This window comes from Delphinapterus leucas, chromosome 8 (genome assembly GCF_059928025.1).
Source record: "Delphinapterus leucas isolate spDelLeu-1000000601 "Yukka" chromosome 8, BTC_Dleu_Yukka2, whole genome shotgun sequence".
Classification (NCBI taxonomy): Eukaryota; Metazoa; Chordata; class Mammalia; order Artiodactyla; family Monodontidae; genus Delphinapterus; species Delphinapterus leucas.
In genome coordinates, this window is record NC_143136.1 from 63,362,535 (window position 1) to 63,378,266 (window position 15,732).

At 37.8% G+C, this 15,732-nt stretch overlaps 2 protein-coding genes across 4 annotated transcripts in view; one reads left to right on the forward strand and one right to left on the reverse strand.

Annotated features, from left to right (window-relative positions):
- Positions 1 to 111: 111 nt before the first annotated feature.
- NOSTRIN (nitric oxide synthase trafficking) overlaps positions 112 to 15,732 on the reverse strand; it is a 95,527-nt gene continuing 79,906 nt past the window's right edge. The window contains exon 18 of the mRNA XM_022569959.3: positions 112 to 15,732. This exon is cut by the window's right edge and continues 12,876 nt beyond it. The gene's annotated coding sequence lies outside the window, so the exon portion shown is untranslated.
- SPC25 (SPC25 component of NDC80 kinetochore complex) overlaps positions 8,405 to 15,732 on the forward strand; it is a 28,875-nt gene continuing 21,547 nt past the window's right edge. The window contains exons 1-5 of one of the 3 annotated variants that reach the window (XM_022569964.2): positions 8,405 to 8,493; positions 9,591 to 9,743; positions 9,837 to 9,902; positions 14,162 to 14,308; positions 15,574 to 15,678. In XM_022569964.2, coding sequence (XP_022425672.1) covers positions 9,605 to 9,743; positions 9,837 to 9,902; positions 14,162 to 14,308; positions 15,574 to 15,678 — 457 coding nt within the window. In that variant the 5' untranslated portion in view covers positions 8,405 to 8,493; positions 9,591 to 9,604. Of the gene's footprint in view, positions 8,546 to 9,590; positions 9,744 to 9,836; positions 9,903 to 14,161; positions 14,309 to 15,573; positions 15,679 to 15,732 lie in introns of all 3 variants that reach the window. The other 2 variants (XM_089916726.1, XM_022569963.2) reach the window with 2 other exon arrangements.

Below are 15,732 nucleotides of genomic sequence, written 5' to 3' on the forward strand. Positions count from 1 at the left end.
GGGATGCAATTCAGCGCATAACAGGAATTTAATTACAATTTGTAATTGTATATTTGCCTTGAGCTTATGTGTTTAATCTCTCGCTCCTGCACCACAGTACAAGCTCCACAAAATAAGGGATCATGTTTGCTGTGTATACGAACCACCAGTACAGTCCCTAGCACAAGCCCATGCAGGGGCTGATTTCCCATGATGCTGGAGAATCTTGCGTGGGCCCCTGGCAGGGCAGGTTATTGCTGAGAGCTTCTGCAAGTTGTAATACTAATTTTATAGTCTTTTTCTTAAAGAGAGCACCCAATATTAGAGAAGCTTTAGATCCCACAAGATCTGGAACTAACCCTAGGCCTGTTATAGTTATTTAGTAAATGTTTCTTGAATGAATGGATTTATTAAGTCACAAAACTTGATATGACTGCTAACTTATACAGAGGCAGTTAATCTAAACTCGAATGCATTTTTCCACAGAGACGATGTTATAAGGTGTCCAGATCAGGAAAGCTCCTTTAAGGTAGAGAAAATTATGTAAAATGTTTATCTAAGAAAAGAGTAATATTTGTAAGCATCTGCTTATGTTTAAAGATAATAGAAGAATAAACAATTTTAAATGTTTTAAGGTTATCTATAAAGGAGAGAAGGGAATAGAGTATAGGGAATGGGAAAAACTAAATTTCTTCCAATACACTTATTTTTTAGATTTGAATTAGAAGCCATGTAAATAGTTTACATAATTATAAAATTAAATTCAATTTTAAAAGCAATTCCTAAAAAATTTTAAAATGGAACACATGATGAAAAGGAGAACAGTGCTTACTTGACCCATTGTACCTGTAAACTATTCACTTCCAGCTCTACAGTACTTATACGTGTTTATGATTTTGTTCCTGTGGGAACCCTGTTTTAAAGCATTTCCTTGGTCCTCCTCAGTTTGCCATCTGCCACCCGTTGCTTGGGGTGGAGATGCTCCCCAGAACTTTTCCTATGTGGGTCACAGCAGGAGGGAGATTCAGGAGGTTGGTTCTTCTTGGTACTAATAATCTTTGAGTGGATTTTTCCCACCAATAACGGAGCCTGCCTGATAAGCTGGGTCATTTCGAAGTAAAGGGTTGGTAGAGTTCAAGGTTTCTCCCAGATCGATTCACCAAGTGATGGAGCAAAGCCATTTCTAAGCTCTGTAGATCAAGATCCAAAAATGGATAGTTTCCTCTTCCTCCTTTTCAGGCTGTCTTTCTCAAAGTGTGGTCTATGGACCACCTGCAGGCAGATTACCAGGCGCAGTCCAGATCAGCTAATCAGACTCTTTGGGAACATGGTCCAGATATGTGCATTTTGGTAAGCTTCCTATGTGGTTCTTATGCGCATTAAATTTTAGAAGCTCCATCTTAATTCACCTCTCCCTTGATACAAGGCACCATACTCTTCCTGTGCATCCTATGTGTAGTTTACCCTCCTTTATAGAACTTTCTCACTTCTACCCTAAGGCATTTTCTCTCAATTACCTTATTTGGGGCCTATACTATCCCACTCTTTCCCGTGGATGTAGGCTTAGTGTGTTCTGGCATTCATCCTTTTATAATCTCATTTTCTTTCTTTTTTTATCTAAGGCCCATGGTAGACACCCCAAAAATCTTACCTATAATTAACATTAGTTTTTCTTATTTTGCAAAATAATGTGTATAAATGGAGTTGACTTCCAATTGTGAGATTCTTGATCAGAGTAGAAGTAGGGCAAAGTGATAAAATTTCAGTCTTCCACTCAATTCTTCTGTTGCTTCTCCTTTGCACTGTGACACCTCTGCCTCTTCCTCCCTCTCTCCCTTTTCTCTCTCCTTCTTCCTCTCTCTCTCTCCTTGCCTCTGTCCCACCCTCACACTAAATACTTATTGAGCTCACTCTTTGAATCAGTCACAAACGTCAACCTTCTCCTATAGCCTGAGAGCAAAGACAACTCGAAGGGAGCAGACCCAAATCCGTACTGTTCACCGTTGTATCTCGGAATCAAGCCAGGTGTGCTCCACATAATGAGGGGCTTCAGAAAATTGTACAGCCAACCACCATCCCCTTTAGGATCAATACCTTTTCTTCCTGCTGTGGTAGAACTCTGCATTTAACATGTTCTGTTCATGTTTTGTACGATGACTAGAACTCTGCTAGTCAACTGACATGTGCCAGTAACAGCATGTCTGAACAAAAGAAATCTTTAGGAGTGTGTGCTTTGGGGTCTAATATTAGCCAAATCTGGTCAGTAGGCTAGGAGTCCCTTACCTGAATTTGATTTATTTAGAGGTCGTTGAACTTCTTGAAATCATATGCAAAATATTAGTGCATGTGCACATTTCTTTGAAGAAGGCCATAGCTTTCACAAGATTCTCAACGGCATCCCTGACTCAGACAAGTTAAGTAGAACGTAAGGTTCACTGGGATCCCATCCACTCACTGTCCGTGGTGCTTATGCCCAGGATCCCCTCATTTCCTCAGTCTCTTCAGAAATATCTTCAATCCTCCAGTCTCCTCAGCACAATTTGTTTGTCTTAATGCCTTTTTTCCTCTTAACAACTAGATTAAAAAAAATCTTTTGTTTGGGGGGCAGAGATAAATTAGGATCTTGGGATTAACATATACACACTACTATATATAAAATAGGTAAACAACAAGGACCTGCTGTATAGCACAGGGAACTATACTCAATAGCTTATAATAACCTATAATGGAAAAGAATCTGAAAAAGAACATAGCACTGTGCTGTACACTTGAAACTAACACAACATTTTAAATTAACTATATTTCAATTAAAAAAAATCTTTTAACCTGATAGCCAGTCTCAAAACCCTGTACTTGTTGCCTTATTTTTAGTTAATTCCAGTAGTTGAATGATTCCAGGTCTTCCCAGAACATTCTTATTCTGATTCATTTAGATTTTCCTGAGGTTTTGATTTTCAGTTGCCTGTTTTACTTAGATTGGAACCTGTAGGACAGAGGCTAGAATTTCTTCAATAAGCTTTGCCATGCCAAATATTATATAACCACAAGATGCATTCTTATAACATGAACCATTCATCTATGAGTTATAGCACTCACTGCAATTCAACATCATTCAGAGATATTTGATTTTAGCTTGTGTCACTGGTGCAGTGGCAATAAACAAAAATTTCTTTTGGAGGCATTGACCTTTAATGTCTCTGTGCATGGTCGTTATCCTTTTACCACAAGCTTATCTGCCTTCTGCAAAATAAATTGTATTTAAGATCTCTCCAGTGTCACCTTGCAATGTAAAATGGATTTATTTCAGACCGAGTTTATACCCTAGTGACTTTCAGAAAATAATTACCTCCACTCTGGCTAGCATCCCAGGAATACTGGCATTCCATAATGACACTATTATAAGTGACCCAGCTACAGCTGTTCCAGGTACCCCCTCCATGAGTCTCATTATGCATTCTTCCCTAGAAATGATCATGAACTATACATTTATAAACTTTTTCCTGGATCATCAAAGGACCCAGTGGAGTTACCCTTGGACAATACTATTCATTTTCTTCACAGTAGAGTTAAGATACTTTATAGCTGGGTTCATATTTTGTAGATGGTCTAAAGAATTCCTACTGTGGGCTTCCCTGGTGGCGCAGTGGTTGAGAGTCTGCCTGCCGATGCAGGGGACACGGGTTCGTGCCCCAGTCTGGGAAGATCTCACATGCCGCGGAGCGGCTGGGCCCGTGAGCCATGGCCGCTGAGCCTGTGCGTCCAGAGCCTGTGCTCTGCAATGGGAGAGGCTGCAGCAGTGAGAGGCCCGCGTACCACAAAAAAAAAAAAAAAAAAATAGAATTCCTACTATGTGTATTCTCAAACTTCAGTGTGCATTAGAATTACCTGGATGACTTGCTAAATCACTAGTTACTGGGACCCACACCCAGGGTTTTCAATTCAGTGGGGATGGAGATCAGTCTGAGAAGTTGCATTTCCAACAAATTCCTAGATGAGGGTGATATTGTTGGGTGCATGCGGAACATCACTTTTGAGCAGCACTAGTGGTGCAAGACATAATTCTTACCTGTACTGGTCAGGACAGGGCTAACTCATACCTCAAGGAGCTTGTGGTCTCGCAGGGAAGATATTTATGTAAATGACATACTGCTGTCTCCTTAGGGGCTAACAGATAGAGTAAGTGGACAAGAGGAAAAGCAGATTTAACTTTCAGCTTATGAGATCAAGGCAGCCTTTGTGGAGGAGGTGGCAAGTGACTGAGCCTTGACTGATGGGTAGAATTTAGAAATGCAAGACAGCAGGATGAAATGGAGAAATGCATTCCATTTGAAATATATTGCATTAAAAACTGTAAAAAAATCCCCTTTTTCTGATATTTACGAGACAATTCAAAATTTGAAATTGTTAAAATTTTCAATTGTCTCATAAATGTCAAAATTGTGTTTTTAAAACAGATTTTTAATGCAATATGCTAATCAATTAATGTTAATGTTTTTAGTGTTCTAATGGTGTTGCGGTTATGTCAAAACGAGTCCCTAACTTTTAGAAAGTCATACTGAGATATTTGTGGGTGATAAGACGTGCTGTCTGGGAAAGTGGATGGGGTCTGGATAGAGCAGTGTTGGCCAGTGGTTGATGATAGCTGGGGCCTTGTGACGAGTACATGAGAGATTCATTATACTATTTTATTCACTTTTGTGTATGTTAGAAATTCTTCATAATAAAATTTTTCAAAAACAGAAACTATATGAGCAAAATTAACCTAAAGAAGTGCAGGGCTCATTGTTTATTTCTATCAGAATATAAAGTAAACAATTGAACAATAAGGGTAAAATGGTAACTTGAGACCAAGTCAATCAATGATTTGACTTGAATGCCGCTAAGGAATATGGATTTTTTAAGATATTTTTTTAAATATCTTATATTTTTAAGATAATGAAGGAACACTGAAAGCGTTTTGAACAGGGAAATAATATGAAAAAAGTGCACTTTGAGAATATTATTGTGGCAATGGTAGGCAAAACTGACTGGGAGGGCAAGAGTCTGAAGGTAAGGACCAGGTAGTAAGGGCCTGAATAGAGATCTAGAGAATAGAAAAAAGGGAAGGTGGGGGTGGTGTAACATAGGTGAATCTGTAGGTGTTGGCAACCAGTTAACTATAAAGAAGTCATGGAAGATACCAAGATTCTGAACTGGAGGACTGGGAGAACTCCAATGCCATTAAAAGAAAGGGAATATTGTGGGCTTCCCTGGTGGGGCAGTGGTTAAGAATCCACCGGCCAATGCAGGGGACACGGGTTCGGCCCCTGGTCCAGGAAGATCCCACATGCCGCAGAGCAACTAAGCCCGTGAGCCACAACTACTGAAGCCCGAGTGTCTAGAGCCCATGCTCCGCAACAAGAGAAGCCACTGCAATGAGAAGCCCATGCACCACAACCAAGAGTAGCCCCCGCTCGCCGCAACTAGAGAAAGCCCGCGCACAGCAATGAAGAACCAACGCAGCCAAAGATAAAATAAATAAATTTTTTAAAAAGGGCATATTTACCAAGAAAATGATAAAGTTTGTTTTTGAAATGTTACTAGTGAGGAATCTTTGTGATATGACCAGAAGATAGCTAGAAATCTGTGACTGGAATGCAGAAAAGTGGGCAAAACAAGCTGAATCTGAGAGACAACTATATGAGATGGGATGAGATTGCCCTGGGAAATAAGTTGGTGGGAAATGAGGGTCAAGGACTTTGGGAAGCATCTAAATTTAGGGATTAGGGAAGAGAAGAGGAACCAGAGAAGGGACTAGTAGAGAGGTAGAAGGTATAAAACTTCACATTCGTGTAGGTACTTTAGCTTAGTGGCATCAACTATTCTGCCCATAACAATTAGACCAAAATTAAATTACGAGAAATAAAAACTGAATATTCTTTGCACACGCATGTTCATAGCAGCATTATTCTAAATAACCAAAAGGTGGAAACAACCCAAATGTCCATCAATGGATGAACGGAGAAACAAAATGTATATGCATATGTATTAGTCAGGGTGCTACAGAGAAACAGAACCAAGAGGATGTGTATACATGTGTAATAAGGAATTTGCTTCTGTGAGGATCTTTTGGATGTTTCTGCCCACTCATACTAGAAGTCAACCTAACAAAAATAGTCCACTAAAGAGGGCAAAAAAATGTCAGGTACAAGATGTTCACCTTAGTCTAAGAGACGTAGTTGCAGCCTGTGTCAGTCTTGATTATCTCAAAGCCTTGCTAATGAGCAGTTTTTCCATTTTGCTCACGGATCAGTCATGCGCATCCAGATTCCATCAAAAATACATTAGAGAGATGATGCAAGCATTATTCTAATCTGAAGAAATAATTTATTATCTTGAAGTAGTAAATGGCCTAAAGAAATTGCTGAAAATGTTTTTTGATTATTGTTAAAAATTTAGTATTCATTATGCTGAAACTAAAATTGTATTTGTGAGACACTGGCAAATTATTAAATGGATAATGCTAAATAACCACACCTAACTGATTAATTAATTCAACTTGGATTGGGGTGGAATGGTTGAATTCTGTATTTGTCCAGACATAGCAGAATGCATGTTTCCTTAAAAGAAGAATTGTACAAGTAGTGTGATTGTCTTGTTTTGGGAGCTACATGCATCGCCTTAGCTAAAGTTAGTAATGAATTGCAACAATTTCTCTATTTCTTTGCTAACTTAGATTTTGTTCTATTTAAAGTCTTATTTATATGTGTTTTAATATGACAACCTATTGTATAAGAAGTAGGTAGTGTATAAATCATAAAAACAAGAAGGCATTTTGAGTACTTACCTTATAAGGACCTAGTCCAAGGTATTTGCATTTACTTTCTCTTTTAGTCTTCACATTGGGTATAGGAGGAAGATACTACTCTTACTGTTATTATTATTATTACCCTCACTTTACAGATAAGGAAACTGAGGTTCAAGAGACCAAGTAACTTACCTGTCACACTTATCAAATGATGGAGCCTGGATGTCAAACCCAGGCAGTCTTACTACAGAGTTGAAGCTGTTACCCACTGTGTAATTAATTGAAGAAGTAAATTGACTACAGGACATTAGCACTTGGTTAATATGTACAACAATATCCTCTGAAACTGAACAGATTAAAATTATAACTCATGATGCTTCTGCCTCTCCACAACACCCCTCCCCCAACACACCAAATCTACTGTGAAGGCAATTTCAATTCTGCCAGCAGTATCACCATTGTCTCAAACCTTAAATTACCTCTGACTTATGTCTCTCCTTGCACTTTTATATACAATACAGCCAATCAGAGACAGCAGGTAGCAAGAATCTTAGTTATTCGAATTTTTTTAATCTATTATTTTTTATTTATTTTTTTATAGTATTGAACAATACTATATTAGTTTCAGGTATACAACGTAATGATTCAATATTTTTATAGAGTATATTCCATTTAAAGGTATTTATAGGGCTTCCCTGGTGGCTCAGTGGTTAAGAATCCACCTGCCAATACAGAGGACATGGGTTCTAGCTCTGGTCCGGGAAGATACCACATGCCGCGGAGCAACTAAGCCCATGCGCCACAACTACTGAAGTCCACTCTGCAACAAGAGAAGCCACCTCAATGAGAAGCCCGCGCACCGCAACGAAGAGTAGCCCCCGCTCACTGTAACTGGAGAAAGCCCGCGTGCAGCAACGAGCACCCAACGCAGCCAAAAATAAATAAATAAAACAAATGTATTTTAAAAAGGTATTATAAAATATTGGCTATATTCCCTGTGCTGTACAACACATCCTTGTTGCTTATTTATTTTATACATAGTAGTGTGTACCTCTTAATCCCCTACCCCTATCTTGCCCCTCTCCTGGCTATTAAAAGTTTTGTGTCATTGAATTTCTACTGGGTTAGGGACTACCAGTACTAGGTACTGCCTTTTAATGTCTTTGCTTTAATTTACAGGATCAAAAACAGAGAATGAAGAAATTTTGGAATTTGTTATTATTAGAAGCCAGTAAACAGTAATATTTCAGCCACTTCCCAATGGAGAGTTATTAAACCATGAGACAGATTAGGCAATGGTAGTTTTAGTAGTTTTATTAGTTTTATTTAAGCTACGGGTAGTATCAAAGAAGAGGCTATATACTTGGCAACAGAATACAATTAAAGTCCAATATTTATATTTGTTACATAAACTTTTATTTGAAATGGATGAATGGTCCGTCAGGCCAGTCCTCCAGGAACTATTGATACTTTTCCCAAGGAGAGCGGAGAGTCCAGCCGCTCTCAGAAAGAACTACCTATCCCAGAATGCCCTTTTCTCCATCTTTCCCGCGAGAATCCCGGAGGGCTAGCTCAACCAATCCCTTCGTGAAGAGCCTATAATATCAGCCAATCAGAAAGCGAAAGGGTGCCCAAAGGCGGGAGGCGGAAGGCGCCATAGGTTTGAAATAGGAAAGTTGGCGCCGCTGCGGGATCCGGTTCTGGAGACCCGCTGTTGGCTGGTATCGGTTCGTGTCTTTGTGGGGCAGGTGGTCGGGCTCAGGCCTGCCGGAGAAGGTGGTAATTGAGCTGGGCTCCGAAACCCGCCTGTCGCGATTGGGGAAAGTGGGTTTGGAGGCGGAATGCGTGTTTTCGGGGGCGGAGTCTGAAATGCACGTCTTGTTGCTGTTTGGGCGTCTGGGCCTTGCAGGGTGGGCAGCGACGAGGCAGAGGGGTTTGGGGTTTCGCCAAGACATGTCTGTGACCTTCCTGGAAAGATTTGACGTCACTGGGAAGGTTTTAGCGTTATAGAGAACTGGTGGGTCCTGGAGTCTTACAGGACATCCTTTTACAGAGGAGGACACGGAGGCCCAGAGAGTCGAGGTCAAGTACTAGTCCTGGACTAAGCCCACTAAACTCCCCTCCAGTCTCCGTTTTACTGGTATTTTTCCCGGTCTGGGGGTGGGGGAGGGAGAGGGAGTGTAGATGTGTGGGATCTTATTCTATGATAGGGGCCCTGTCATTTGGGACCTGACAATCCAGGGTGGAATCAGAAAGGTCAGAGTTGGAAGCGGCCTTAGAAGTCACCAATTTTACTTGTGAAAAAAGGAGGCAGAGTCATTTCCCCAAGGTCAGAGAGTGTGTAAGTGTTATGTGCGGTCACACTACTAACGAATTCCTGGGAGGTAGAGTGTCCTGATTTCCTGCTGCACCTTGACCGTAGTTAAGTCTAGGAGGCTTGATCTGCCCTGGAATATCTAGAGTTAAAAGTAAGTTGTTATGAGAGTAGGGGATTAACAGATGCACATTATCCTATATAAAATAAACAACAAAGGTTTACTGTATAGCACAGGGAATTATATTCAATATGTTGTAATAAACTATAATGGAATAGAATTGAAAAAATATAGATATATACATATATATATAACTGAATCTCTTTGCTGTACACCTGAAACTAATACAATACTGTAAATCAACTGTACTTCAATAGGAAAAAAAAAAAAAGTAAGTTGCTAACCATTTTCTAGCAAAGATCAAACTGCCAAAATATACTTGATTGGAATATGTGGCTGATATGGTTTCAATAACTTAAAAAATATAATGTGTCCTATTTGTTTTCTAGCATTGTCTTACAAAATGGTAGAGGACGAACTGGCACTATTCGATAAAAGCATAAATGAATTTTGGAATAAATTCAGAAGCACTGTCAGTGACACCTCCTGTCAGATGGTGGGCCTAAGAGATACCTACAAGGATTCCATTAAAGCATTTGCAGGTACCTAAGTTTAACTTGTAACATGCTGTTTTTGTTTGTTTTTTAGTGTAATTTCAGCTGAATTGAAACTTCACCTCCCAATTTCTCTTTCAGAAAAGCTGTCTGTGAAATTAAAGGAAGAAGAACGAATGGTTGAGATGTTTCTGGAATATCAAAATCGTATGTGACAATCTGTAGAAATGGATCACAGAGGGTTTTTTTCTAAATTAAACATCTTCATGAAATCCCTCATACAAGTAAAACAATGTATTTATAGATATACAGTGTATACACATATGAAAATAATGAACATATGTGTACCCATAATGCAGCTTAATAAATGGAACATCCCATGTTATACCTTCCTCTTCTCTCACCTTCTAGAACTAATCTGTCAATATTTTAATTTAGTATTGAGTTTTTGAATGTTATATAAATGGCATCATTTTGTATGTATTCTGTCCCTTTGTTCACTCAGCATTATGCTTGTGAGATTCTTTTATACTGATGTGTAAATGCCTGAAGTTTTTTAAAATGAGTTTCACAGACTAGGGTTTGAAAATCTGGAGTTCCCTCAGCTCTTTGGGTGTAGGGTTAATACTCTGACAGTTTTTCTTTCCATATTTTTACTGCTGTTCTTGCCTTCTCTTTACTACGCCTCTGCAGATTGTCCAGAGTGGATCGGCAGCTTTTACTGAGTTCTCACACACAGACCACAGACATGTAGCCACAGTCCAAAATCCACTGGAGATACTAAATTTAGCTGCACCATGTTTTGAACACTATTAAATCAGAGTGCCTTTATGTGGGACACATGTGGTTAATATGCCACAGTCCCTGATTGTTTCTTCTGCTTTGCTTTGAGCACTTAGTTTACTCATTATCTGGACCCTGAAGGCATTTGATCTTGGAAACCTGGTAGGCTGTTACGGTAGACTTCTACCCATGTTTATTTTCTAAGCTGCCCTGAAGCTTCCATGTCCTTTTACTGCTTCTCATTCCCTCTGTAACCAGTAGCAGGAAGGAAAACCGTGTGTGTGTGTGTTTGTAAGAGTGATATTGAGTTTAGGTCCTTTAAACACTCTTGGTTTGTAGAATCCCTAGGGATTAGAAAATTAAGTTTGAAACTATAAATTTTCAAAAACTACAATTCATCTCAAAGTGTGCTCTGAATGATTATCTGTAGTGTGAAGATGTGTTCTAAATAGTTTAAAATCTAAAAGAATTATCAATTATTTTTCTTTTAAAAAATCAGTTTATACTTGAACAGAAATATAATTTACATAAGTTTGATTAATTCGTTGAACATTTAACTGCTATTTGCCAAGCACCAAGGAGGCCACAATTCGTAAGATGTAATCTATACACTGCTCACAGTTTAGTGGAAGACATAGGTAGGAAAACTACAATTAAAATACATTGTAATAGTTGCTATAATGATGGGATGGGAATTTAGTGACATAGAATCTGGAGAGCTTGAATTTTCCAGTGAGGATTACAAAATACTTAACAGCTAACCCTTACGTTATACACCACATGCCAGGCCCTATACTGAGCTCTTTACATATAGTGATTCACTGAATCCTCACAACAACCCTCGGAGGTATATTTATTGTTTTTAATCCTACCTTATGGATGAGGAAATAGGCACAGAGAGGTTAAGTAAGTTGCTCAAGGTCAGACAGCTAGTAATCAACAGAAACATGATTTGAATGTGCACAGTCTGTCACACTGCCCTGGAGAAGGTCACATAGAAGAGGGATGGGGAAGTCCATCAGAGTCAGTGCCCGTATTCTAGAGGAGGGAAGAGCATATGGAATGTGGTGGAAACATGAGAGCTTGTTGAGTTGTGGGATGGCTAGAGTACAGTGTGAATGGGGAGTGGCAGAGAAGTGGCTGGTCAGATGATGAAGTACATTATGTGTTGGGCAGAGGAGATTTATTTTGCAGATGAAGAAATTAAAGGCTCACTGAGGTTAGGAAACTTGCCTAAGATCATATATTTTGTAGATAGAGGGTCTAGGATTGCAGCTGAAACGTCTGTGCTCTTTCCAGTGTACCATCTCACCTTTCCACATAGAAGGGAAGGTGTAAGGGCGGGTTCCCATGGTGAGTAGTGAAAGTTTGAAATATTGGCCCTGGCGAATAAAAGAGCTGACTATAAACATATAAAATAATAGTCATGCAATACTGAGGGCCCTTACATTTGTGTTGGCACAAATCCACACAATTGTTCAAATGTTAGAATGAAAACACTCACATATATGGTATTTATGTACCACTTAATAGTTTAAAACTTTTCAATTATCATTGGATACCCTAACCCTGTAGCGAAAGTAAATGGGCAGCCATTATTATTCTCGTTTTACAAATGAGGAAAAGAGACCCCGAAGTTGTGATTTGATCAAGGTCCTTGGGTAACAACTGAGAAGCCAGATGGGAACTGAGAACTTTTGACTTTAAAACTGTATCTCTTTTGCAGTACCGTTCTACTTAATTATCCTTAAAAAGTAGCATTTTTCTTTCTGGTAATTCTGATAAGATGTTTATTTTTAAATTACACCTGATATAATGTGATCATGTCCAAATTCTTGGAAAATATAGAAAAATAAAAAAATATCTGTAATGTTGAGAACCACACTTAACAGAAGACTTTATAGTTTTTATTTTTCATATGCTATCTAGGTTTTTTTAAGATAATTGTGTTCATGGTATCTATATAACTTTGTATCATTTTTTTTTCTTTTATCTACTAGGGCAGGATTTTCCCACATTACTGAATTCTTTGAAAATATATTACACATTATTGATGTACTGTGTTTAATAATTTACTTATTAGTCATATACAATGTTTTCAGTTTTTCAACATTATAAATAACACTGAAAATAATTTTTTGTATATGAATACTTGCACACATCTTGTTTTCTTAGAGGAACTTTGTAAAAATGAAATTACTGGATCAAAGGACATGAATATCCTTAAGACTTTTATTTTGCAATGTCAAAAATATTATCCAAAAAAAAAAATTTTCCATATGGACTCTAGTATTTTTCATTCTCAACACTAGCTATTATTTTTGTAAACATTGTTATAATAAATGAAAATTAGTGTTATTGCTTTATTTGCATTTCTATGATTACTGAGGTTAAATCATCTTTTGTATTTGATAACCATCTGCATTCTGTGTTTCCTCTGTTCATTCCTTTGCTGGTCTTTTTCTTAGGAATTTATATTTGTGTCTTCTTTAGATTAAGAATAATTACCTTTGTTGGGAGAGGATAGTTTAGTGGTCAAAATCATGACCTTTGAAGTTAAGACCTGAGTTTGAATCCAGGTCTTACTGTTGATTGCATTCTAGCAAGTAAAGCTGTGAGCAAGTTATTGAACTACTGAGTCTTTTCCTTCTTCTTTTTTTTTTTAATCGAAGTTATAGTTGGTTTACAATGCATTAGTTTTGGGTGTACAGCAAAGCGATTCAGTTATGTATATGTATGTATCTATTCTTTTTCGGATTCTTTTCCCTCATAGGTTATTACAAAATATTGAGTAGAGTTCCCTGTGCTATACAGTAGGTCCTTGTTGGTTATCTATTTTATATATAGTATTTTCTTTTTCTTTTAAAAAAGAGTAAGATGTACATGGTAATTGTATTACTGTGAAAGTTAAGTAAATTTATATAAATATAAGAACACAGTATCTAGCATATAGTAGAGTTTTTATGCTTATTTGAATCAAATATGAGTTTGTCTGCTTGCCTGCCTTTCTCTTTGATTTCTTTTTGCCTTTGAGTAAAACAGTCTTTCCCCATATAGTTAATTTTATATTCACAGATACTGCCTTTTAGGTTTCATAAGATTTCTTTTTACATTTAAATATTTAATAAATTTGGGGAACAATCTACTTCTTGACTTACGATATTTATCATATTAATTTGCTAAGTGTACCAACATTTGTTTTCGAATTTTTTTTTTGCTTTAACTGAGCTGTAGGTCTGTTCTTCCTCCCTACCTCCCTCTCTTCCTCTCTCGTTTCTTCTTTTTGGTATATTCCAGAATTATTTATATAACATTAAAGTTAGCTATTTCTTCAAAGCATCTACAAAGCCATCTTCTAGAGTTTGGTTGCCTTTGGTGGTAGGTTTTATTCATGTATTTATTTGGAGGGGAGAGCTGCAAAGGTCATGATCTTCTGATTTTGTATTTTGTGGTTTAATTTAGTATTCTCATTTTAATAAGCATTTTTGTCTCTTCATTTTTACTTTCAAAGACAAACAGGAAAGACTAGATATGGATTTTTGTTGTTCCTTTACAATCATCGGGAAATGCTTATCAATTAAAACATTCTTTATTTTATGAAAGTCAGTACTTTGCTCTTATCTTAGATACATGTTGACAGGCAAAGCATATAGATTCTAGCTAATACTTTATGCTTCTTACAGAGATCTGCAGGCAGAATAAGCTCATTCAAGAAAAGAAAGAGAATTTGTTGAAGTTGATTGCTGAAGTAAAAGACAAAAAGCAGGAATTGGACGCACTGACCGCAAATATCCAGGATCTTAAGGAAGAATATGCTAGGAAGAGGGAAAGTAAGTTTCCAGTTGTACATGTATTTAAAACAACCTAAATTTCAAAGTGGTGATGGTTCACAGTGTGGACATCTTGCCTTCTCCCCAGCTCACCGCCACAGGTGGCTAACATACGTCACGGTCACAGCCAGCCACTCACCTCTCTGCAAGGTGTCTGTGAAGTTTGCTAAGTGCGTTTCATTTTCCTTCTTTTGCTTAAACATCCTTTTGATTTCTGATAGAACCAGAGAATAATGAAATTGATATGGGAGTTTAATTAAGCAAAGTGGGAGACAGTTTCACTAAATAAGATTTGCCTGGGAGAAACCATAGTGTAATTTATGCAACAAATTTATTGATCATACATTCTCTGTCAGGAACTATTAAGCATGCTTTTCACACTGCAAAGCCTCTTTGTCTAAGACATTCACATTTTTTTTTTTTTTTGCGGTACGCGGGCCTCTCACTGTTGTGGCCTCTCCCGTTGTGGAGCACAGGCTCCGGACACGCAGGCTCAGCGGCCATGGCTCACGGGCCCAGCTGCTCCGCGGCATGTGGGATCTTCCCGGACTGGGGCATGAACCCACGTCCCCTGCATCGGCAGGCGGGCTCCCAACCACTGTGCCACCAGGGAAGCCCCGTTCACATTTTTTAAAAAGGGTGCTTCTTTTGGATAGGAGCTTATTTGCCCACAAATGAAATAATCAATTCTAAAATCTCTTGAAAATAGCAAAGTTTGTTTTGTGACTGCTTTTCCTTATAGAGTTTGTGTACCAGTCAACATTATTTTTCTCATCTGCTAAGCATTACTTAGGGAATACTGCACTAAATTAAAAAAAAAATTCTAAACTAGCGTGAAATAAGGCTGACTTCTTGTGAGTAGTAGTTATGTTTAAAGAATAGAATATTTTTCCAGTGAAGCAACTGATATATCTTTGGCTAACCAGGAAAAGCAAAATAGTGTACAAGAAGTCTTTCTATTTCTGTGCTAGTCATGCAAGCCCTTGGCCTATTTATTCATGCTACTTCATAATAAAATAGAACAAAACTTATTCCTCATACTACCTGTATGTATTTTCTCATGCATTTTTTCCTTCCAGCTTGAATGAACAGAAGCCCCTTTTTGCAAATTGGTAGAGATAGAAACTGTAACAAATGTAAATGTAAGCTGATTCATTTGCCTGGCATCATTTTTATAGTTGTTTTTAAGTTTGTTTTAACTAATTAACATTAATTGAATGTTATTTAAAATATTCGATACTCTGTGTCTGTGTTTTTAATCATAGCTATTTCCACTGCTAACAAAGCTAATGAAGAGAGGTTGAAAAGGCTACAGAAATCTGCAGACCTGTATACAGATCGACTTGGACTAGAAATTCGAAAAATTTATGGTAAGTATATTAAATGTAACTAAAACAGGATATTAGAAAAGTCTGTCTTAAGTA